Genomic DNA, 25310 nt, shown 5'->3' with positions numbered 1-25310 from the left:
TCTTGTACACCTCTATCATGTCTCCTCTCATTCTCAAATGGCAAAATAGTACAACCATGGCTGACAAGGTAAGTAAAAGCTAACGTAAAAACAAAAGAGAGGGTGTACAACAAAGCAAAAATTAGCAGGAAGATAGAGGATTTTGAAGCTTTTAAAAACCTACAGAGAGCAACTAAAAGTATCATTAGAAGAGAAAAGATGAAATATGAAAGCAAGCTAGCAAAAAATATCAAAGTGGATAGTAAAAGCTTTTTCAAGTATGCAAAAAATAAAAGTGAGATGAGAGTGGATATAGGACTGCTAGAAAATGAGACCAGAGAAATAATAATGGAGACAAGGAGATGAATGAACGAAATGAGTATTTTGCATCAGTCTTCAACTGTGGAAGACACTAGCAATGTGCCAGATGCTGTAGTGTGTGAAGGAAGAGAGGTGAGTGCAGTTACTATTACAAGGAAAAAGGTGCTTAACAAGATGAAAGACCTAAGGGTACATAAGTCACCTGGACCAGATGAACTGCACCCTAGAGTTTTGAAAGAGGTAGTGTTAGAGATTGTAGAGGTATTAGCAATGCTCTTTCAAAAATCACCAGAGTCTGGCATGGTGTCAGAGGACTGGAAAATTACAAATGTCACTCCACTCTTTAAGAAAGGGGGAAGGCAGCAGAAAGGAAATGATTCACCAGTTAGCTTGACCTCAGTTGTTGGGAAGATATTGGGAGTCAATTATTGACGATGAGATTATGGAGTACTAGGTGACACAGGACAAAATAGGGCAAAGTCCTGCCAAAGGGATTTGGCTTGAAATGTCAACTGTACTTTTTTCCATAGATGCTGCCTGTCCTGCTGAGTTCCTCCAGCATTTTGTGTGTGTTGATAGGACAAAGTCAGCATGGTTTTCTTAAAGGAGAATCTTGCCCAATGAACCTGTTGGAATTCTTTTAGGAGATTACGAGTAGGTTAGAGCTTTGGCTGATTGGTAGGAGGCAGTGAGTGGGAATAAAGTGATTCTTGTCTAGTTGGCTGTCATTGACTTGTGGTGTTCTGCAGGGCTGTATTGGGACTGCTTCTTTTTGTGCTGTATATCAATGATTTTCTATGATGGAATAGATGGCTTTTTTGTCAGGTTTGCAGATGATATGATGATTGGTGGAGGGACAGGTAATGTTGAGGAAACAAGTAGGCTGCAGAAGGACTTAGACAGATTAGGAGAATGGGCAAGAAAGTAGCAAATGAAATATAATGTTCAAAAATGCATGGTCATGCACTTTGGTAGTAGAAATAAATGTGCAGACTATTTTCTAAATGGGGTGAAAATCCAGAAAATCTGAGATGCAAAGGGACTTGTGCAGAACACTCTAAAGATTAACTTGCAAGTTGAGTCAGTGGTGAGGAAGGCGAATGCAATGTTAGCATTCATTTCAAGAGGTCTTGAATACAAAAACAGTGATGTGATGCTGAGGCGTTATAAGGCACTGGTGAGGCCTCACCTTGAGTATTGTGAACAATTTTGGGCTCATTTAAGAAATAATGTTCTGGCATTGGAGATGGTCCAGAGACAGTTCAAAAGGATGATTCCAGGAATGAAAGGATTATCATACAAGGAATTTTTGATGGCTCTGGGTCTGTACTTGCTGAAATTTAGAAGGATGATGGGGCAAACTCATTGAAACCATTTGAATGTTGAAAGTCCTAGACAGAGTAGATAGGGAAAGGATGTTTCCATTGTGGGGAGTCTTGGACAAGAGGATGCAGACTCAGGATAGATGGGCGTCCATTTGTAACAGAGATGCAGAGAATTTTCTTTAGCCAGAGGGTGGTGAATTTGTGGAATTTGTTACCATAGGCAGCTGTGGAGGCCAGGTCATTGGATGCATTTAAGGCAGAGATTGAAAGGTTCTTGATTGGACACGGCATCAAAGGTTACAGGGAGAAGGCTGGGGAATGGGGCTGAGAAGGGGAAAATGGATCAGCCATGATTGAATGGCAGAGTAGACTCGATGGGCCAAATGATCTAATTCTGCTCCTATATCTCATAAGACCATAAAATATAGGAGCAGAATTTGGCCATTCATCTTATTGAGTCTGCTCTGCCATTCCATCATGGCTGATTTATTATTCCTTTCAAACCCATTCTCCTGCCTTCTCCCCATAACCTACAATGGCCTGATTAACCAAGAACCAATCAACCTCCACCTTATATGTACACTGAATGACTTGACCTGCTTATCCATCTACAGCAATGAATTCCATTGATTCATCGCCCTCTGGCTTAAGAAATGTTTCTTCATCTCTGTTCCAAATGGATGTCCCTCTATTCTGAGGCTATGACCTCTGGTCCTAATCTCCCCCACTATAGGGAACATCCAATCTATCTAGGCCTTTCAATGTCCTAGATTTCAATGAGATCTCTCTCCCACCCCCCCCCCACCCCCATTCTTCTAAACTCCAATGAGCACAGGCCCAAGACCAACGAATATTCTTCAAATGTTAACCTTTTCATTCCTGGGATTATTCCTGTGAACCTCCTCTGGACCTTTTCCAATGCCAGCTTATTTCTTCTTAGATAAGGAGCCCAAAATAGCTCACTATATTCCATGTATTGTCTGACCAATGACCTATAAAGCCCAAGCATTACATCCTTGCTTATGTATCCTAGTCCTCTAGAAATGAATGCTAACATTGCATTTGCCTTCCTTACCACCAACTGTAAGTGAGTTTTTAGGGAATGCTGCACAAGAAATACCAAGTCCCTTTCCACCTCTAATTTTAGATTTTTTTCCCCCATTTAAAAAATAGTCCACATCTTCATTCCTTCTACTAAAGTGCATCACCGTGCACTTCCCTACACTAGATTCCGTTTGTAACTTCTTTGCCCAATCTCCCAATCTGTCCAAGTGCTTCTGCAGACACCCTGCTTCCTCAGCACTACCTGCCTCTCCACCTATCATTTGTATCATCCACAATCTTGGCTGCAAAGCCATCATTTCCTTCATCTTCATTGACACATAATTTAAAAAGAGTTCCCCACACCAACCCCTGCTTCACAACACGAGTCACCGGCATCCAAACAGAAAAAGCCCCCTTTATTCAGACTCTTTGCCTCCTGCCAGTCAGCCAATCTTCCATCTGTGCTAGTCTCTTTTACTACCTTGTTAAGCAGTCTCATGTGCCGCACCTTGTTAAAGGCCTTCTGAAAATCCAAGTAAATAACATCCACTGACTCCTTTTGTCTATCTTGCCTGTTATTTTCCTCAAGGACTTCCAATAAATTTGTCAGACAAAATTTCCCCTCAAGGAAACCATGCTGACTTTGGCTATTTTGTCACGTGTCTCCAATTACACAGAAACCTCATCCTTAATAATGGACTCCAACATCTTTCCATCCATTGAAGTCATGCTAACTGGCCTATAATGCCCTTTTCTCTGCCTCCCTCCTTTCTTACAGAGTGGAGTAATATTTGCAGTTTTTCGGTCCTCCAGAACCATTCCAAAATCTAGTGACTGTTGAAAGATCATTACAAGTGCTTCAACAATCTCTTCAGTTAGCTCTTTCAGAACCCTGGGGTGTAGCTATCTGGTCCAGGTATCTCATCAATCTTCAAACCTCAGTTTCCCAACTACCTTCTTAGCAACAACATTCACATCTGCTCCCTGTGGCTCAGAAGGGAAGGGTAGGGAAAGGAAGAAGAAGGCAGTAGTGATAGGGGACTCTATAGTTAGGGGTTCAGACAGGCGATTCTGTGGATGCAGGAAAGAAACTTGGATGGTAGTTTGCCTCCCGGGTGCCAGGGTCCAGGATGTTTCTGATCGTGTCCAAGATATCCTGCGGTGGGAGGGAGAACAGTCAGAGGTTGTGGTACATATTGGTACCAATGATATAGGTAGGAAAAGGGAAGAGGTCCTGAAAGAAGACTACAGGGAGTTAGGAAGGAAGTTGAAAAGCAGGACCTCAAAGGTAGTAATCTCGGGATTACTGCCTGTGCCATGCGACAGTAAGAATAGGAATAGAATGAGGTGGAGGATAAATGCGTGGCTAAGGGATTGGAGCAGGAGGCAGGGATTCAGATTTATAGACAATAGTTGCAGAAGTAGACCATTCGGCCTTTCGAGCCTGCACCGCCATTTTGAGATCATGGCTGATCAATTACTATCAATGCTCGGTTCCTGCCTTGTCCCCATATCCCTTGATTCCCCTGTCCATAAGATACCTATCTATCTCCTTCTTGAAAGCATCCAGAGAATTGGCCTCCACTACCTTCCGAGGCAGTGCATTTCAGACCCCCACAACTCTCTGGGAGAAGAAGTTTTTCCTTAACTCTGTTCTAAATGACTACCCCTTATTCTCAAACCATGCCCTCTGGTACTGGACTCTCCCAGCATCTGAAACATATTTCCTGCCTCTATCTTGTCCAATCCCTTAATAATCTTATATGTTTCAATCAGATCCCCTCTCAATCTCCTTAATTCCAGTGTGTACAAGCCCAGATTCTCCAACCTCTCTGCGTAAGACAGTCCAGACATCCCAGGAATTAACCTGGTGAATCAACGCTGCACTTCCTCTACAGCCAGGATGTCCTTCCTTAACCCTGGAGACCAAAACTGTACACAATACTCCAGGTGTGGTCTCACCAGAGCTCTGTACAAATGCAAGAGGATTTCCTTGCTCTTGTACTCAATTCCCTTTGTAATAAAGGCCAACATTCCATTAGCCTTTTTCACTGCCTGCTGCACTTGCTCATTCACCTTCAGTGACTGATGAACAAGGACTCCGCGATCTCTTTGTATTTCTCCTTTACCCAACTCTACACCATTCAGATGCTAATCTGTCTTCCTATTCTTACTCCCAAAGTGGATAACCTCACACTTATTCACATTAAACGCCATCTGCCAAGTATCTGCCCACTCACCCAGCCTATCCAAGTCACCTTGAATTCTCCGAACATCCTGATCACATGTCACACTGCCACCCAGCTTAGTATCATCAGCAAATTTGCTGATGTTATTTTCTATGCCTTCATCCAAATCGTTAATGTAAATGGTAAACAGCTGTGGTCCCAATACCGAGCCCTGCGGCACCCCACTAATCACCACCTGCCATTCTGAGAAACACCCATTCACCGCTACCGTCTGCTTTCTATCTGCCAACCAGTTTTCTATCCATGTCAATGCCTTCCCCCCGATGCCCTGAGCTTTGATTTTACCCACCAATCTTCTATATGGGACCTTATCAAATGCCTCCTGAAAAATCGAGGTACACTACATCCACTGGATCTCCCCCGTCTAACTTCCTGGTTACATCCTCGAAAAACTCCAACAGATTAGTCAAGCATCTGGATTCTTGCCCTCCCTCTCAAGAATAACCTGCACCTGATCTGAAATGTCTCGGACCCCGGCACCAGGGAAGCAACATACCATCCGAGACTCCCGATCTTCCCCACAAAATCTCCTATCTGCCCCCCGACTATAGAATCCCCTATCAATACCGCTCTCTTCTCTTCCCCCCTCCCCTTCCTAGTCAAGGGTCCAATCTCAGTGCCAGAGACAGGACCACTGCAGCTTGTTCCTGGTAGGTCATCCCCACCAACAGTATCCAAAACGGTATACTTATTTTTGATGGGAATGGCCACAGGGGTGCTCTTCTCTCTCTGTCTGCTCCCCCTGCCTCTCTTGACTGTCACCCATTTGCCTACCTCCTGTCTTTTCGGTGTGACTGCCTCCCGATAACTCTTATCTATCTCTGCCTCTGCCTCCCGAATGATCCATTGTTCATCCAGCTCCTGCTCCAATTCCCTAACTCGGTCTGATAGGAGCTGCAGCTGGATGCACCTATTGCAGGTGTGGTCATCAGGGACAACTGTGTTGACCCTGACCTCCCACATACCGCATACGGAGCACATCACTGCTCTGTCTCCCCCATTACCTGATCCTAGGTTAGTCAGAATAAATGAAAAACAGGCTTCTCGTCGAAGTCCTCTTGCACCGAAGCTCGCTGAGCCAAAGCCCAGCACTCTGCTCCAGTGCACTCCGCTGCCTGCTCCTGAAAGTGGGTCTCTTTTTAAAGCCCACGCTCGTCGCTGACATCACCCGTGCTTGCGCAGCTTTACCTTCCTCCTCAGGTATTTCTGGATCATTGGGACCTCTTTTGGGGTGGGTGTGACCTGTACAAAAAGGGCAGGTTTCACTTGAATCCCAGGGGGACCAAAATCCTGGCGGGCAGGTTTGATAGAGCTGTTGGGGAGGGTTTAAACTAGTTTGGCAGGGGGGGGGGGGTGGGAATCAGAATGTGAGTGCACGGATTAAGGTAGAAGGACAAGGGCATGATGCTAAGAGTTCTGAGTTGATGAGGAAGGACAGGCAGGGGACAGAACATAATTGTAGCCAGTCAAAGGGTTGAAATGTGTCTATTTCAATGCTAGGAGTATTAGGGACAAGGAGGATGAACTTAGAGCATGGATTAGTACATGGAACTACAATGTTGTGGCCGTTACTGAAACTTGGTTGGAGGAAGGGCAGGATTGGATGATGCAGGTCCTGGGGTTCAGGTGTTTTAAAAGGAATAGGATGGGAGGTAGAAAAGGTGGGGGGGAGTGGCATTGCTGGTCAGGGGTAGTATCACGGGTATAGAAAGCGAGGACGCTGCAGAAGGAGTGTCCACGGAGTCAGTCTGGGTGGAAGTCAGAAATAGGGAAGGATCGATCACTGCGCTGGGAGTAGTCTGTAGGCCCCCAAATAGCCCTCGGGACACTGAGGAGCAGATAAGCAGGCAGATTTTAGAATGGAGCAGGAAATACAGGGTAGTAGTTATGGGTGATTTCAACTTTCTTCATATTCACTGGCACCTCCTGAGTGCGAGGGGGATAGATGGGGCTGAATTTGTCAGGTGTGTTCAAGAAGGATTCCTGACACAGTATGTGGACCGGCCGACGAGAGGAGAGGCTATACTGGATCTAGTTCTGGGTAATGAACCTGGCCAGGTGACAGACCTCTTGGTGGGGGAGCATTTTGGTGAGAGTGACAACTCCCTTAGCTTCAGCATAGCTATGGAAAGGGATAAAATGAGATGAAATGGTAAAGTGCTTAACTGGGGAAGAGCCAACTTTGAAGGGATGAGGCAGGAACTAGCGAGAGTAAATTGGAAACAGATGTTCAAAGGGGAAAGCACAGAAGTAATGTGGGAGAAGTTTAGGGACCACTTGAGCTGGGTTCAGGATAGGTTTGTCCCACTGAAGCAAGGAAAAAATGGTAGGAAAAGGGAACCGTGGCTGACAAAACATGTGAGGCAACTCGTCAAGAGGAAAAAGGAAGCATGTGTTAGATATAAGAAACAGGAAGTAGGAGGGGCTTATGAGAAATATAGGGTAGCCAGGAAGGAGCTAAAGAAAGAACTTAGGAGAGCTCGAAGGGGGCATGAGAAGGCCTTGGCATGTAGGATTAAGGAGAACACCAAGGTATTCTATGCATATGTGAAGAATAGGAGGTTGACGAGAACAAAGGTGGGACTGCTAAAGGATAAAGAGGGCAACATGTGCCTGGAGGTGGAGGAGGTTGGGGAGGACCTAAATGAATACTTTGCTTCAGTATTCACAAGTGAAAAGGATCTTGATCAGGATGAGGTTGAAGTAGAGCAGGTCTGTGTGCTGGACAGTGTGGAGATTAAGGAAGAAGTAGCGCTGGATTTTCTTAAAAACATTAAGATTGATAAATTCCCAAGGCCGAATATGATACATCCCAGGTTGTTGTGGGAATTGAGAAGAGATCGCAGGAGCATGATCTTTGAATCCTCTTTGGCTGCAGGGAAAGTGCCAGAGGACTGGAGAATGGCAAATGTAGTTCCCTTGTTTAAAAAAGGTAATAGGGAGAAACCTGGGAACTATAGACCGGTGAGTCTTATATCAGTGATATGCAAACTACTGGAAAGGATTCTTAAGGATAGGATCTATGAGCATTTGGAGAAGTACAGTCTAATGGCTTTGTGAAAGGAAGATTATGCCTCACGAGCCTGATCGAGTTTTTTGAAGAGATAACAAAAGAAATTGATGAGAGTAGGGCAGTGGATGTGGTCTACATGGACTTTAGCAAAACATTTTACAAGGTCCCTCATGAGAGATTCATCCAGAAAGTCATGAGGCATGGGATAAGTGGAACCTTGGCTGCTTGGATAAAAAATTGGCTTAAAGGAAGAAAGCAGAGGGTAGTTGTGGAAGGAAAGTATTCTGCCTGGAGGTCGGTGACTAGTGGAGTGCTGCAGGGATCTGTCCTGGGACCCCTGCTATTTGTGATTTTTATAAAAGACCTGGAGAGGTGGAAGGATGTAGAGGTGGAAGGATGGGTGAGTAAGTTTGCAGATGACATTAAGATTGGAGGAGTTGTGGATGGAGCTGTAGGTGGTCGGAGGTTACAGGAGGATACAGACAGGCTGCAGAGTTGGGCAGAAAAAAGGCAGATGGAGTTCAATCCGGACAAGTGTGAGGTGATGTATTTTGGAAGGACAAACTGAGTACAGGATTAATGGTCAATTACTTAAGAGTGTGGATGAACAAAGGGACCTTGGGGTTCAAATCCATACATTCCTCAAGGTCACTGCACAGGTTGATAGGGTAGTTAAGAAGGCCTGTGGGATGCTAGGCTTCATTAACAGGGGGATTGAGTTCAAGAGTAGAGAGGTCATGCTGCAACTCTACAAACCTCTGGTGAGACCGCACTTAGAGCATTGTGTTCAATTCTGATCACTCATTATAGGAAGAATGTGGAACTTATGGAGAGGGTGCAGAGGAGATTTACCAGGATGTTGCCTGGATTGGAGACAAGTCATATGAAGCAAGGTTAGCAGAGCTGGGACTTTTCTCTTTGGAGTGTAGAAGAATGAGAGAGGACTTGATAGAGGTCTACAAGATTATGAGAAGCATAGATAGGGTGGATAGTCAGTACCTGTTTCCCAGGGCACCAATAGCAAACACCAGAGGACATATGTACAAAATTAAGGGAGGGAAGTTTAGGGGGGAGATCAGGGGTAAGTTTATTTTTACACAGAGGGTTGTGAGTGCCTGGAATGACTTGCCAGGGATGGTGGTGGAGGCTAAAACATTAGAGGTATTTAAGAGCCTCTTGGACAGCCTCTTGGAAGGTTTATGGGGTAGTGTGGGTTTAGTACTTTTTTTTTGAAGGATTATATGGGCCGGCGCATCATGGAGGGCTGAAGGCCTGTACTGTGCTGCAGTGTTCTATGGTTCTATGACACACTCACATTTCTGGAGTTCTGCTGGTGTCTTCTACAGAAAATAATTAATCAAAATACTTATTAAGTTCATCCTCCATTTCTTTGAACCCCGTTGCTACCTCTCCAGCATCATTTGCCAGCAGTCTGTTATCCACTCGAGTCTATTTTACTCTTGATATATCTTTAGAAAATTTTGTATCCTGTTCTATGTTATTAGCTAGCTTACCTTTATATTTCATCTTTTCTCTCTTCCTGGTGTTTTAGTTGTCTTCTGTTGGTTTTTAAAAAGTTTCCCACGATTTTTCCCATATTATATTGCCTTCTCTTTTGCTTTTCTGCTGTCTTTGCATCTGCAGTACAGCATACAGTACTGGTTGCCCCATTATAAAAAGGATGTGGAAGCTCTGGAGAGGGTACATAAGTGGTTACCACAATGCCTCTGGATTAGAGGGCATGAACTATAAGGAAAGGTTGGATAGACTTGGGTTGTTTTCTCTGGAGTGGCAGAAGCTGAGGAGACTTGATAGAACTTTCAATACATTGAAACATTCAATCATATTCAATTTTTTTAAGATCATAGCACCATTGCTAGTGATGTGGCCCCTTAGGTGATACACCATTGTTTGAGGGACTTCACCACCTGACTCAGACCCTCAATGACCTGCTGTGCAAGGAGACTAGAACATGGTCCTTTCCCAGAGACTTTCACAGCTGCACCAAGCTTTAGTGCATACCTCAGCATGTGGTCCTCGAGTCTGGAATGTGCCAGTTGACAGCGTTTCCTCAAGGACATCTCATTGTGCTAGACATCTCTAATGCTAACAGGTTTGTTAGATTGAGAGGCATAGATAAACAGCCAATATCTTTTTTCTAGTACCTTTGACTACAGGACATTGAGTGCTTGAAGTGAAGTCCCTGAAACAATGAAGAGGAATATCACCCAAGAGGCCTCATCAGTAGCAATGAAGCTAGGTTGAAAGGTCTAATAATAGAGGGCAATTTAAAGCAAAAAGGGGCAATTTCAAAGATGTGCAGCTCAAGACTTTGACATGGTGAGTGGTGGGTGCATGGAATATGCTGCCAGGCATGGAAGTGGAGGTGCTTAAGAGACTCCCAGACAGGCACATGAATATGCAGAGAATGGAGGAATAAGTATATCATGTAGGCTGAAGGGATTACTATGATGAGAGGGAGCAGGTATTGATACCTCCTGAGGAATACTGATGCACCCACCCCTTACCAGCACATCCTCTATCAGCACACTCTTCTAAGGATTTGACTTCATTTTTTTTAAATCAACACAGCCATTCCATCCCATCTAACTACTTCCCTGTCCTTTTTATAAAATGTGCATCATCGAATGTTAAGCTCCCAACTATGATCTTCTTTCAGCCATGACTCAGTGATATTCACAACATTCCTGCTGATCTCCATGTGCCTGTCCTTCCTCACAGTCTCACTACACAGTACATACAGTTGTATACCAACTGGCTCATCTTTAACCCTACCACTCTGGTACCCATCCACAAATTAGCTTAAGCCTCTAGCAACCCTGCCTGCAAGGATATTGGTCCCCTTCACAATCAGGGGTAACCTGCTCTTTTTATACAGGTCATACCTTCCCATGAAGAGATCCCAATGATCTAGAAATCTACGCCCCCTCAAAGGCCCAGACCCACAGGTCGTTCACAATGTCGGGGCGTCAGGTTTTGGGGACTGTGGTAGTGGTATGGCGTAGTGTCGTGTCACAGCAGGGTTTTATCTTCTGGAACTCCTAGAGATCATCCAGCTCCAAAACTGGACATCAGGAGAATCTGTAAAAGAAGCCTTTAAAAAAGCCCGAAACACCTGTTGGTCGCTTTGATCATCCACAATATGATCCTTTTGGAGGAGATTCCCTGGAAAGGTTTCCTGATGACATCAATCCAGTTACAAAGGAAAAGGACAGACCAAGAGGTCCAGAGCCCACCCGCTATGGAGACTGGGAACAAAGGGGACATTGTATTGACTTATAGTTTTTTCTGTTGAACATATATGGGTGTATATAGTTTGAATATTTTGTGTTTAATACGTATTGGTAAAGGCATTTAAAACATTTTTTAAAGTCTGAAACCCTGCATCAATACTTCAGCTGTGCATTAATCTGCCAAATCATCCTTTTCTGACCCTCACTGGTGCATGGTACAGGCAGCAATACAGAGACTACCAGCCAGGAATGTCCTGCTTTTCAGCTTTCTGCCTAATTCCCTGTATTGTCTATTCAGAGCCTCCTTCCTTTTCCTACCTATGTCATTGGTGCCAATATGTACTAAGATTTCTGGCTGCTCACCCTCCCAGTGGACCTGATCTGAGACATTCTGACCCAGGCACCTGGGAAGCAACATACCATCTTTCACATCCACAGAATCTGAGCTAACACTTCATCACAGCCTGAGTTTTCTTAATAAGAACATTGTTGTGAAACTGATTGTTGTTGTGGAAACTGCAGCAGAGGAACAGCTGTGAGGAAATAGAGATCTGCAACGAGGTAGTGTGCCCTCTACTGTCACATAAGTTGTAGCATTTAGTGTTGAAGCTCATACACATCGAAAATGATAGAGGCACCAGTGGAGGGGGAGGAGGTGGCAAGAGTGGAAATAAAAGAACATCATTATGTGACAGCTGCTCTAATAATTTAAATTGACAAAGCATATGAAAAATGTAAGAATTGCACATTCCTATTCTGGTTATTTGCTTAATATGATACGTAAACTGTGTTGACTTTCCCCAGTTCAAATACTGCCTGAGTTATTACTTTATTAAATATTCATTTTTTATTATCTGATGGAATTAGTTATCCCATGACCACTGTGCAGTAGCTATGTGCTAATGGTTTTGAGGACTGTAACGGAAGGGTGTCCATTTAGGATACATCAGATGGATTAGAGGTTTGATGTCTCAGTAAACTGTTGCACAAGGAATCTTCGGTAGATTTTGTCTATTTTGCAAATCTAGATATTAGATGTAACTTTGGAGAAGAATAGAGAGGCAATAGGGAAAGATATTGTTAATGTGTTGATGAACAAAAGAAGCTAAATCTAGATAAAGTTTGTCAGGTTATGATTTGTTCCTCTCACCCTCAACCATTTCCATGTTTAAATCATTTGCTCTTGTTTTATATTATTGTACACATAGCCATTCATCATTACAGTACCTAATGAAAGTGGAACCATTTGCTGAAAGCCATACAACACTTGTCTGTATTCATTGATATTAACCAAAGCAGCAGTGAGGACACTGTGACTGGATTTAGCACTGCTAAGCTGCTTAAGAAATCAGTCTGTACTCTCTCCATCATGAAAATGTGCTTTAATATCAGAGGCTAAGCTGAGCTAAGATGAAAATTCCTCTAAGAGAATGCATTAATCAAACAAGAGACTTGGTGGGTGTGGAAATATTAGGAAATATAATCCATTAGGAAAGGATTATTATAAAAAGAAAATCTCACTACCTCATTTCATAGAACTCGAAGAGGTGCTATGTCCTAATGATACTCACTAATTGTATACATTAAAATAGGGCAAGTGCTCATAGAATAGAGGCAACATTTACAATAGCTATTCCACCAATACTTATTCATTGGAACATAAATGACATAATTACAGCTGAATAAGAAACATTAATATTGCAATGTGTGTAACACAGCTAGTCAACATGCAAGTTTAGGAACAAAATAATCAACATTTATTTCAAATGCCAGAAATTTTCTACACTTTTATCTCAAAGATCCAGTAATTAATCCACTATTTAGTTACACACCAGCTATTTCAAAATACCTTCAAATTTTTAAGGCAGTAATCAATCAATTTTGCTTGTTATCTTTGTTTCCTCAGTGTAGAATTCAATTTCCTTTGGTAGACCAGTCTAGGCATTACCACATCACATATAAAAATGTAATTGTATTATCAACAATTTGGGCCAGGAAATTGTTATACTAGAGACTCAGACAAGAAATAGCCCAGCTATCTGTCAGTAGACATTGTAAAAAGGTATTTAGCTGTATGGGTTTTAATTTGGACAGCCCAGCTGCCAAAAACACACAGGCATGTACACGTGAAATAATTGTTTTACTTGGTCAAAGTTGTAAAACAGTATTATTTGTGGATAATCCCATCAATTGGGTTTAGCTAGGTTTCAGTAAGTTGTTTTGTCTTACTGTTGAGCATATGAACGATATAGTATCGGCCATTGCATGCCAGGCGAATGCAGACATTTTAGGTTTTCCTTTAAAATAAAAGGCAGGCAGCTTTTCCATAGTGACTTACTAGGGAAAATATCCTGTAATTTTCCCAAGTTACATTTCCTGGTTGTGTTAAGTCAGCCAGTGCAGAAGAGCTGCTTTTGGCACATCTTGAAGGAAAATCAAAATAAATTCAGATCACTGTTTATTATTCAAAGATTCCTGGTGAGACAATGACTGAAAAATAGGATTAGGTTTTGTTTAATCCCACTGCTCACCATTATGTCTAAACACAATTTAGATACTTAAAAGGTCAGGAAGTGGGAGAAGACTTGTGAAACAAAAAAAAGATTATAGAATGTATGTTTCTGAGATAAGACACAAATAATATACCCTCTCCGTGGATCCTAGTGAAAAAGTGGAACAAAGCCAGAACTCATGCTTTCTGAGTTGCACAGATACCATTTGGTTCCATCAGCAAAGGCCAAATCGATCCCGAGAATACCAGGCTTTTATACCTAGAAATCAGTTTACTAAACATGGAGATGGGGACTTCGAGGCACCAAACCTAAGATCAATACAAGAGAGTTTGGCATTTCATTCTCATCTACATATGACCAGCAATTGTTTCTACTTCAATTCTAATTGGGTAGCAAGTTGTTGGGGTCAATGATAATGGCATCATTAGTAGACCAATAGGCTTTCCTACAAGTCTTTCTGTATAGAATGTTTTTCCCATTAACAGGAAAATATTCTGAATGGATATAAAGGGATTGTTAGATTCTGCAATAGATCAAGGTTGAATGGCCTCTAGCTCTTTTAATTTGTGGTTTGTCCAAATTCTGTGACTTAGTGGTAACAATTGGGGAACTTAAATATGAATTATACAAAGAAATGTTAAGTGCAGATTTAGTATTTAGTATTTCTCCTGCACACAGCTTCACTTGTGTGTTCCATTACATCTCAAGTAGATTTAGCAAAATTGCAACATGGGAGATACAGGCTAACATGAAAAGGTTAAAATAAAATGACTGACTTCAGCATTTTCATTAAGAAATTGCAGTCTTCATTAAAATTTTACAGTTTAAGAGAAGCTGAGTTGCAACCTTAAGTGAAAAGTTAGCGATATTGTTTGGAACAATACATCAAGAGACCTCAAATTGCCCTTACTGACATAAGGGGACAAAAACCACAAAATGGCATTAGCAGGACAACAGGTTTTTGTGATAGGAATGGCACAGTGGCTTAACAGCCATCAGTCATGTAACCAAGTCTCATTAACTGTGGTGGCGGTGGCTCTAACAAATATCAAGCACAAATATAACAGACAGCATGAGACAATTCAATACTGTAATTTTATATTAACTTTTAGGCCTAATAAATTCAAGATATCCTAGATTCTGACATTCATCTGGAAATAAGTTGTTTATTTCTCACCACCACGGCATGTGAGGCAGACAACAAGAGTACAATTTAGATACAGAACACATCCAACCTTCACTATTACACCAGGATTAAAATGGCTCTCTTGGGGAAGCTGTCCAGAGTGCTGGCAAATTTAGCCAGCTATTAATACAGCTGCATAATTTATATCCCAACTTGTATCATATGGAGAGAGAGGGGGAGAGGGAGAGGGAGAGAGAGAGAGGGGGGGAGAGAGAGGGGGGGAGAGAGAGGGGGGGAGAGAGAGGGGGGGAGAGAGAGGGGGGGAGAGAGAGGGGGGGAGAGAGAGGGGGGGAGAGAGAGGGGGGGAGAGAGAGGGGGGGAGAGAGAGGGGGGGAGAGAGAGGGGGGGAGAGAGAGGGGGGGAGAGAGAGGGGGGGAGAGAGAGGGGGGGAGAGAGAGGGGGGAGAGAGGGGGGGGAGAGAGGGGGGGGAGAGAGGGGGGGGAGAGGGGGGGGGAGAGGGGGGGGGGAGAGAGGGGGGGAGAGAGGGGGGGGAGAGGGGGGGAGAGGGAGAGAGAGGGGGAGGGGGGGAGAGAGAGAGGGGGGAGAGAGGGGGGAGAGAGGGGGAGGGGAGAGGGAGAGAGAGAGAGAGAGGGGGAGAGAGCGCGCTCAGAGGCCCAGGGACAAGATCATTAGCTGAGGGCTCCCTTCCTTTCTTAGGTAGATTTCAATGATTGCTATAGGCAATGTCCTGTGGCAGGAAACAGCCTGAAGAAAACTCTGTATTGAGAAGCACAACGGTGAATTGAGATTACTGAAGCAGGTTTTATGGATAATCATTCCCCAGAGAATCAGTGAAATACCAAATAACGGTAGCTAGGTTTGAGCAGTCACTGTGCTCAGTTATTTCTATATGCACAAACACTTGACTTCAAAGTAAGTTTTTTTCCAAATTATGTATAAGAGTAAATTGCCACTTGATCTTTTGAAATAATGAAGTTGTTGACGTTTAGGACTTGACAAATTGAACTAGATTTAGAACCCAAATTTGTTCTGAGTTACCTGACTTCAGATTGGGATAATGCTAACACCCAAATCATTCATATTTCATAATGACCTAGGAGGACATTCATCCCATAAAAGTCTATGCAGGATCACAGAGCAATATCTTCAATCTCATTCACCAACTTACTCCCTTGCAATCCATTTCTGAACTAGTTACATGATACTGTTCATTTGAATAGGCTGTGCACAGGATATAAATTAAACTGGTGTCTGTGTCTTCAGAAAAGCCAGTTAAGAAACACAGGGATGCCCCAAGAACCCTGTATTTACTAATGACCTATGATGAGACTAAGCAGTTACAATAGATAGTTCAGATGGTATCTGAAGGCTACAGCAAAGAAAGTGGAATCCAGAGTTTGGTGAAAGATTGAACCAGAATGGTAAGGTTCTGCACACGGAATCATTTTGGAAACATTCCCAATAGACAGTTCTTTGGTTCTTTATGAATGAAACATCCCAATTTGTGGTCCAGCAATATTTTTATATTTTCATCAATAAACAGAATGCTGAAATTGTTTTCTGCCACATTCAGTTTGAAATGTAATAGGACTTTTCTAACCGAATTGCCCATTCAGAATAACTTGATGTTTCATTTGGACAGATGAAACCGGAAAATAACACTACTCCTTAGTACAAAGAGATGATGGCAGAGTGGGTGGACTGTGGGTGGATGCTTAATTCAAACAAGTTGCAGAGTTCAGAGCTTTTATCTGCAATTGGCACATGCGAACTTTCTTTGGGAAAAAATGATAGAAGAAATTGTAAATGAATGAGAAAACTGAGGTGGATTACAAAGACTTGGATAGTTGGATTGCATAGCTTGTTGCAAATCCTATTTATTACATTTTCAGCCAATTTCTGCAATCACATTGGGCTGTGAGGTACTGATGAAAGAGTTTGTCAAGCATTCTATAAACCAAAGGTTTCCAACTTTTTTTTTATGCCATCGACCCCTGCCATTAACCATGGATCCCAGGTTGGGAAACCCTCCTATAAACAGAAACCAAGAACTTAATTTGATTAGTACTTTCACTGAATCCAAAGGAAACAAAGGATTTCTTTTCAGGATTAAAAATTAAGCTATTTAATGCAAAATATCACATTGAAAAGAACTGCCTTGCCCCCTTTCTAAAATGACAGTTACTAGCTCCAGAATATTAATTGTAAGGTCCCAATGAGGGTAGACAAAAATGGTCCATGTACCAATAGAAAATGTCATGTTGTAGTTAACCATGGATTATAGCAGTCTAATGATATGCTCTCAGAAAGTGCCAAGGTTTGACCAATAGTTTTTGGCTTAAGCCAGTATTGCAACCCACAGCTATGTACTACATTGAGAGGAGAGGGAGAAGCTGGTCATGTTGCAAAACAAAACAAAAGAAAATTGCTGTAATGCACAACACAATATTGTGCTAAAATGTACGAGTCACTCTTGCCAGGACATCCTGCCATATGGGGAAGGTTGTCTGCTGCCTTGTGTCAATGATTGACTGAGCACCCTCCCACTTTCTATTTGTGGATTTTAACCAATAATGATTTTACATAGTAAGACCATACAACATTTGGCCTCTAGGGAAATTCACAAATCAAGATAATTATTAGTTAAACAATTTTTAATTTTCATCCTTGAATATCAATCAAGACGAAGTTTCCTCCTCCCTCATAGATCATGAGGAAAACTTATTCTTAAGCCTAACTATTTAGCTAGGAAGAACTTGGGCCATACAGGTTTCTATTTTCCCCTGGCAGTGCAAGTAAAGCACTGGGAGACTATGCCCTTTCCTCTGAACAATGAGACTGATCTTTTTTGTTCTGTAATAAATACAAATTTCATGAAGCCAACTAGAAATGAGATCAATGGTGCACTTTAAACACCACCAGAAAAGTGCAAAGATGAATGCTAGAGATCTAGTTAATTTTCTCCCTCCTTCTATATCAGCTTTCATATCACAAAGTATTTGCATGCAGAAGCTTCAGTAGATGTTCTCTTGGAAAGTGGAAAAATATTTTAAAAATTACTTTTGTTTGATTAGGAACTATTACAGATCCTGGGTTCCTAACTCACAAGTCCAGCTTGCTTGTGGATGAATTACAGCTTGTGTGAACCTTCAGTTTAGTCTCATGGGATTTGCATCTGTGTAATTAGAATGTTAAGAGCCATTTGTTTTGCAATGGGAAATTCTCCAGAAGTTCCCAAATGTTAACAAGTGTTCATTTATTCAATCTAAAAGTTTCAAGCTTCTTGTTGAATCCCCATCCAAAGTACTCATTCACCCTCACCAACACCATCCTAATTTAGTTGGTATTCATTGAGAGCAGCAGAAACTCTCTCCATTCTCAGCCAAAAAATTATCCCATAAGCACTAATCTGTATTTCACACTTTAAACACACTTTAACAGCATGACCTAAAATCTGAATAGAATTGTAAAGGAACAAATTTTTTAAAACTTCTGAAAAGCAGTCGCAGAGATTCAGCAGCCCAGCATCCCTTCCTTGTTTAGGAGATTGTAGAATTTAAGTTCATAAGGAAAACCAAAGAACCATTAGTGCAGATTTCTTGAGCAGGATGAAACGCAGAAGGCCCAAGTATAAATTAGTCCAAACCATCAGAAGGTGGCTTCTTGTAAGGAGCAGTCCTATTTTGGCAGACAAAAGTTCATCTTGATTCATTAGCAGGCTATCACCTGGAAAACAAACCATTGGAAAGAGGCATTTGGATATGTCAACACCAAGTTCAGTACATACTAAATCCAATACTGGAGAAGGCTTCCATATGTAAATTCAATAAGCAAACACATTCCATTTGAAATCCTGGAGTAAGTTCTCTCCTTAGAGAGCAATAAAATATTGAAGTTAATTTACAAGGAGGCAATGAAGTGAATACATTTCAAAATATTGGCAAGGGGACACTGCATAGACACAAGTGGTTTAAATTGAGAGGAGACTCATGTTAAAGGGAGCTAACAATCCAAAACAAGATTTGTTGACCATGACTTATTCTTTCTTCTGCATTACCTTACCCACAAGTGTTATCAACATTGGAAATGGCCAATATTAGCAGCTAAATATGTCCACATTTGAAATCTAAGTATGAGAGGCTTTGGAACCCTGAATATTCAAGGGGCAATGATGCTAAACTTATTGCAGATCAGGAGACAAAACAAAATCTTCTTGGCCTATATAAATAACCTCTTTAACCATAGGGACTCTCAAAAATTATAGCTCAAGTTTCTATTCAGGGGATTACACATTATAAAAGTTCCATGTAAAAGCCAGAGTTGCAACATGCTGAGAGGTGGAACAAATAGAGTCACAGTTGGACAAGCATTTGAATCATCAAGCATAGAAGGTTATGGGCTAAATGCAGGAAAATAGGACTAGTGCAAGACAAATATAATGATTTCTATGCTGTACCAGGTCAAGGACATTATTAGAAAGTTCCTTTGTCATTTCCATCAGTCACCTTATTTATAGATATTCCTGTGCCTAGCATCACTTTATGCAGATAAAATCTTTCTATGTATACAAGCTATCTTATGTATTTATATCTGTTGTGTTTTTATTTATTATTATGTCTTTATCTTGTTATCTTTTGTGCTGAATCAGATCCAGAGTAATAATTCTTTAATTCTCCTTTACATTTGTGTACAGGAAATGACATTAAGTAAATTTGAATCTTGAAGCTCAAATCTCAAGTACCCACCCCTCAATGAATCTTCTTCTTTCCAATATTCTAGCTTGCCCAGCATGTCATCTCTGGTGTCTGGATACTAGCTTGGAAATCATTGGTCCATCTGATGCCTAGAGGGTTTCCTTGTGCATCCAAAATTTGTTTATGACTGCTTGTTCTACTACTATACTATTCTATCCAAACATTTTAATATTTTTCATATTTCATCAAGGCTGCCTCATTATAAGAAATAAAATACATCTCCAAAGTACCCTTCGAGACTTTTGAAAGCAATTAGCAGCAAATGAACTAGCTTTAAATTGCAGTGATTATTGTGGAAAAACAGTTTGTATAAGACTTACTGCAATGACATTTTGGACTTTGCTACAGTCGTTTTGTGTCTGTAGTAGAATTTGTGACTACTCCACTTTTAGACTTCATCCGTTCTTGAACAGATCCTGACTGTGGAGAGAAAAACAGACAAAAAAAAATTACTCCTGCATCACCAGGACCAATAAAGAATTAGAATCAAAAATAAAACCTCTAATTATATGGCACCTCTCAAATCCACAGAACTGATACAAAACACTTCACACAAACAGGGGAAGTGCAGTTACTCCTCACGGGGATCAGCAGCAGCCAAACTGGATATTTAAAAATTTGTGAACTGAAATTAGATAACTAGTTAACTCTTTGACAACGTTAGGTGATCTGAGTCAGGCCATTTCTATGGACAGGAAATGGATTGTTGCTTCCTGCCTTTCTCTGGGATGTTTGTTTCAAGTCTTCATCTCAAGAAGAGCAAAATCTTTCATTAAACATACTGTAGCTCTCAGACAGATACAATGTGGAATCAAGCCTTTCCACCCACTGAATCCTGACCATCTGTAAACCACGCATTTACACTAATCTACATTCGACCCATATTCACACACAGAAAATAAATTCATCTATGTTTGACAAAAAAAATTAGTGTTAGATCTAAAGATTAGGCATATAAAGTTGTTAGAAACAACATTGGGTATGATGATTGGGAACTAAAATGTTTTTAGAACTTTGTGTATACCTCAGATAAATACTTTGTGGAGATTTGTGATATATATGATCATATGATATATATGTACAATGTCTGAAATACATCTTATGGAAATGTTTGCTTGATGATGAACTTCAATAAAAAATAAATTACAAAAAAATGTTTTTAGAACTCTGTAAAAGCTCCGGAACTTAATAAAGAAAGGTAAGGCACATTTGAGATGATCAAATATGACTGCACTAGAGATACAGAGAAAGATAAATAGCAAATTGTTGACCTGTTAGCCTTAGTAAAAAAAAAGAAAAAGCTGGCATCAAGAATGAAGGATGTAATGATAAACAGAAAAAGATAATAGTACTGAGCAAAGGCAACATTGATTTGCAAAAGAAAAAATAGATTGATTAATCTTAAGTTATTTGAGGATGTATCTAGTAGAATTGAAAAGGGAGAACCATGGATGTGGTTTATTATGATTTTTTTTGGTAGACATTTGAGAAGGTCCTACACAGAGGCTGGCCAACAAGGTTTGTAGCAGAGATGATGAATTTGCCAGATGAGGAAATACTGAGCAGACTAGGTCTGTATTCTCTAGTGTTATGAATCAGCAGAGATTTTATTGGTTTACAACATTTTTTCAAAGGTTTGATAAGATGGAAGGATGGAGGATGTTTTCATTGGCTGAGAAGACCAGAGGAAATGGTTTCAGAATAGGGATGGAATGTATAGACTGAAATAAGAAATTTATCCAAAGAATAATGAATTATTGGAATTCTAAACTGCACAGGACCATAGAGGCACAGTCATATGTTCACTCAGAAAAGAGGTCACATTACTTCCAAATATTGAGGGATTTAGAAGATCTGGAGATAATGCTGAAAAACTACAGAAGAGTAAACAGGATCGAGTCATAGAATACAACAGCACAGAAACAGGCTCTTTCTTTCAATCGTATTTACATCTTTCCTTTAGGTAGGTAATATAAACAGCACACAATACTCCAAATTTGGCCTCATCAATACCTTATCATCTCTACTCCTGTACTCAAAATTCTAATTTTTGGGGGCCAATATGCTAAAAGCTCTCCTTACCACCCTATCTACCTGTGACACTAGTTTCAAGGTTTCCCAGATCCCTGTGTTCTCCCACTTTCCTCAATGTACTACTGTGAAAGTCTTCTGAACAATTTCTGTACTGGGCAAAGGGTTTTAATCCTTCATTATTTAGAAATTTTTATTTTTCCTGTCAATATGGATAATATTCCATCTCCTTTGATAGAGCTTTCCCCAGTCACTTAGTATTATCCATAATGCTTTCGATAGCCTCCTTAGGCCTTCTCACAGTTTCATTTCCTACCTACCTTTGTGTCACCAGCAAATTTAGCACCAGTCCCCATCATTAATGTGAACTCTAAAGTGCAGAGCCCCAGTCCCAGTCCATGGTACCACATTAACTTTATCTGAATACCTTGATTTTGCTTTAAATATGTACTGAATAACATTGAATAACTTTTAACTTTTTTACCTCATCTAAATTAATTTAGCAGACAGGGTATCTTGCATTTTTGATTACATCTGACAAAAACTTTAAACAAGTGCCATCCCTTCCCCCTTCCTAACCCTTCTCAGTCAGTGTGAATAATGACTACATCTGTTAGGCAATATGGTGTCAATAATACCTACATCTGGCCGGCATTATGCCCCATGTGTCAAGAGAAGTAGTGTGTTTGCCAACGGAAGACCTTCTGTTGGAGGAAATGACAGCAACTGTCTATGGCCACACCCAGACTGTGTTACCATGGGCTATGTGGCAAATACCCAAGGCTTCAATCCAAAGCACATGTACTGATCATTTCCAAATCTGTCCCAACTCATCTGACTTTTAGACATTTCACTAATACCCCCTACAGATCCCAGAATGCATAAACTATTACTGCAGATATGCAAAGGATTCAGAATATTTTTCCTTTCCAACTCCTATGTCACCATGCTATCATCCTATCCTATTTAAACCCCTCCAAGACATGATCCTCCACAGTGATTTGAACAGGAATTTTAGCTCCATCAACATCGTCCCTGCCCACTTGACCTGTCACCACAATGTCTATTAATATCCATGCTGGCACCTGAGCTACACCAGTCTCAACACATACATAATCCAGTATGGCTAGATCTTTGATCAGTCCAATGGGCTCAACTCTTTGAGTCAGAGAGAAATACAGTATGGACACAAGCTCTTTGTCCCAACTGGTCCATGCCGACCACATCTGGATAAAGCATCCTCCCTGTTAGTCCCAATTGCCTTATTCATCCCATAACCCTTCAAGCTCCACCCTTCCATGTACCTATCTAAATGGCTCTTAAATATTGCAGTTGTACCCATCTTGGCCACTTCCTCTGGCAGCTCATTCTAGTACTCACTTCCTATATGTCAATCACTAGCAAAACAACTAAAGTCAATCTCTTTCTAAAGGAGTAAGAAAGTTGAATTTTTATATTATTCTAGTCCTATCAAAATAATTCAGTGTAAATAAAGGGCATTTAAGGTGCAAACTCTGTTGCACTGAAGAAAATGTAACAGTGCAGTAAGGCACAGCAAGCTCCCACAAATAGAAATAGAATGTGAAATAACCTGTGTGTGGTTGAGGGATAACTTAACTGCTCCTATAAATGGTGGGTTATGAGTTCTTTCCTATCTACCACTGTCTTGTTACAATACAGTATTCCATGAACTCAAGAGATTCTGCAGATGCTAAAATCTCGAGCAAAATGCTGGAGGAACTCAGAAGGTCAGGCAGCATCTATGTAAATGAATAAGTAGTTGAAATCCTTTAGTAGGACTGGAAAGGAATGAAGAAAAAGCCAGAATATGTATTTTATTTATCAATAAATACAGCATGGAACAGTCGCTTCTGGCACTGCAAGCCATGCAGTTCCAGCAACCCATCGATTTAACCCCAGCTTAATCACAGGACAGTTCCTTAAGGTTGTTATAGCTGGGGTGCTGGAGGGGATAAGCTTCCAGTATCTATTTAATGCTCCTGATGGTATGTCTCCAATAGCCTCTGATAAACAAGTCCAGCTCCTGGCCCTCATGTGTGGCTTAGCTACTAAGCCTGGCAGAACCACTTCTACTGACAGGAGAAGTGGCACAGGTGCCTTAATGCCAATTGCTTTGGGCAGATGGGGCTCGTCAGCTATGGTTGGCAGTACATCTAGGCTCATCTGATTTCAAGTCTTCGTAGCCTTGTGGACATAGCCACTCATGGGGAAGGCTTTGGGAGTAAGTCCTGAGCTAAAGTCCCCAAGACAGTCTTACATTGATTTCAATGCTGAATGGCAACTCCAGCAAAACCTCAGGTGAATTGTTTCGATCTCTGCTGTTCCTTTGGATCCATCATCTGTGTGGAAGGGGGAGTCCGGTGCATGGGCAGCAGCTTGCTCTCAACTAGGATTCAATACCCACGATTGACACTGGTCAATTGACACTGAGTGTGTATCTCTAATCACAGGACAATTTACAAAGACCAATTAACCTACTAACTGGTAAGTCTTTGGACTATGAGAGGAAACTGGAGCACCTAGAGGAAATCCACAAGCTCTTGGAAGGAACTTAAAAATTTGCTTAGAGTATGTCAAAAATGAACTCCGATGCCCTGAGCTATAATGTATTGGAGGGAGGGGAAGGAGTACAAGCCGGCAGATGACAGATCAGGTCAAATATCCTTTTTCAAATGAAGTGCTTTCCACCCAAAATGCTAATTGTTGATTCTTTCCACCACTGATGTCTGATTTCCAGTTTTTTTTTTGCATTCTCTATTCTGGCTTTTCTCTTTACAATTGACTGAAATTAAGGTTATCGCTCATCTGTAGTAATTGGAGTAATAGGAAGTCTGCTTGTTCAAATCCCCACACACATTTTAAGTGTGCAAATTCTGGCTGAAAACTGCAGGTATCAAGGAACTGCAGTGCTATCAGAAATGTGTAAAGTGCAGATGGGAAGGGAGAAAAAGATGTGCCTAGTAGTGAGATCCTGTTGAAGATGGTGGTAGTCTCCAACCTGACGGCATCAAAATGTATTTCTCTGACTTCCGTTAACCATTCTCCTCTGCCTCCCCCACTACTGTTTTCACATCCCTCTAGCCCAGGGGTTCTCAACCTTTTTTATGCCATGGAATCTTCCATTAATTGAGGGCCCAATGGACCCCAGTTTAGGAGACCCTGCATCTAGCCCCTTTACCCGTTTTCCCCTGCTCCATCCTCATAATCTGTCCACCCTTACCTTCCTCCATCTAGTTCCCCACCTCTTTCCCTTCATTTCATGCTCTACTGTCCTCTCCCATCAGCATAAGACCATAAGATATAGGAGTAGAATTAGGCCATTAGGCTTATCGAGTCTGCTCTGCTATTTCACCATGGCTGATACAATTTTCCACTCAGCCCGAATCTCCTGCCTTCTACTCCCTGTATCCCTTCATGCCCTGACCAATCAACAATCTATCAATCTCTTTCTTAAATATACATAAAGACAGTCTCCACAGCTGCCTGTGGCAAAGAATTCCAAAGTCACCACTCTCTGGCTAAAGAATTTCCTCCCCATCTCCATTCTAAACCGTTCTAGGACACCTTGCCCTATTGTCCTGTTTATTATTTATTGTAACGCCTGCACTGTTTTTGTGCACTTTACGCAGTCTTGTGTAGGTCTGTAGTCTAGTGTAGCT

General features: G+C 41.4%; 1 protein-coding gene across 1 annotated transcript; it reads left to right on the top strand.

Moving 5' to 3' along the window:
• The first annotated feature begins 56 nt into the window (after positions 1–56).
• Positions 57–11234, top strand: LOC132400101 (succinate dehydrogenase assembly factor 4, mitochondrial-like). The gene is made up of 2 exons (XM_059981176.1): positions 57–68; positions 11046–11234. The coding sequence occupies exons 1-2, from the start codon at positions 57–59 to the stop codon at positions 11232–11234; spliced, it is 201 nt and encodes a 66-aa protein (XP_059837159.1).
• Positions 11235–25310: the final 14076 nt, after the last annotated feature.

The sequence above is a fragment of the Hypanus sabinus genome, chromosome 9 (genome assembly GCF_030144855.1).
Source record: "Hypanus sabinus isolate sHypSab1 chromosome 9, sHypSab1.hap1, whole genome shotgun sequence".
NCBI classification, from domain to species: domain Eukaryota; kingdom Metazoa; phylum Chordata; class Chondrichthyes; order Myliobatiformes; family Dasyatidae; genus Hypanus; species Hypanus sabinus.
Note: the sequence above shows the minus strand (reverse complement) of the source record. Positions and strands in the feature narration are given on the sequence as shown.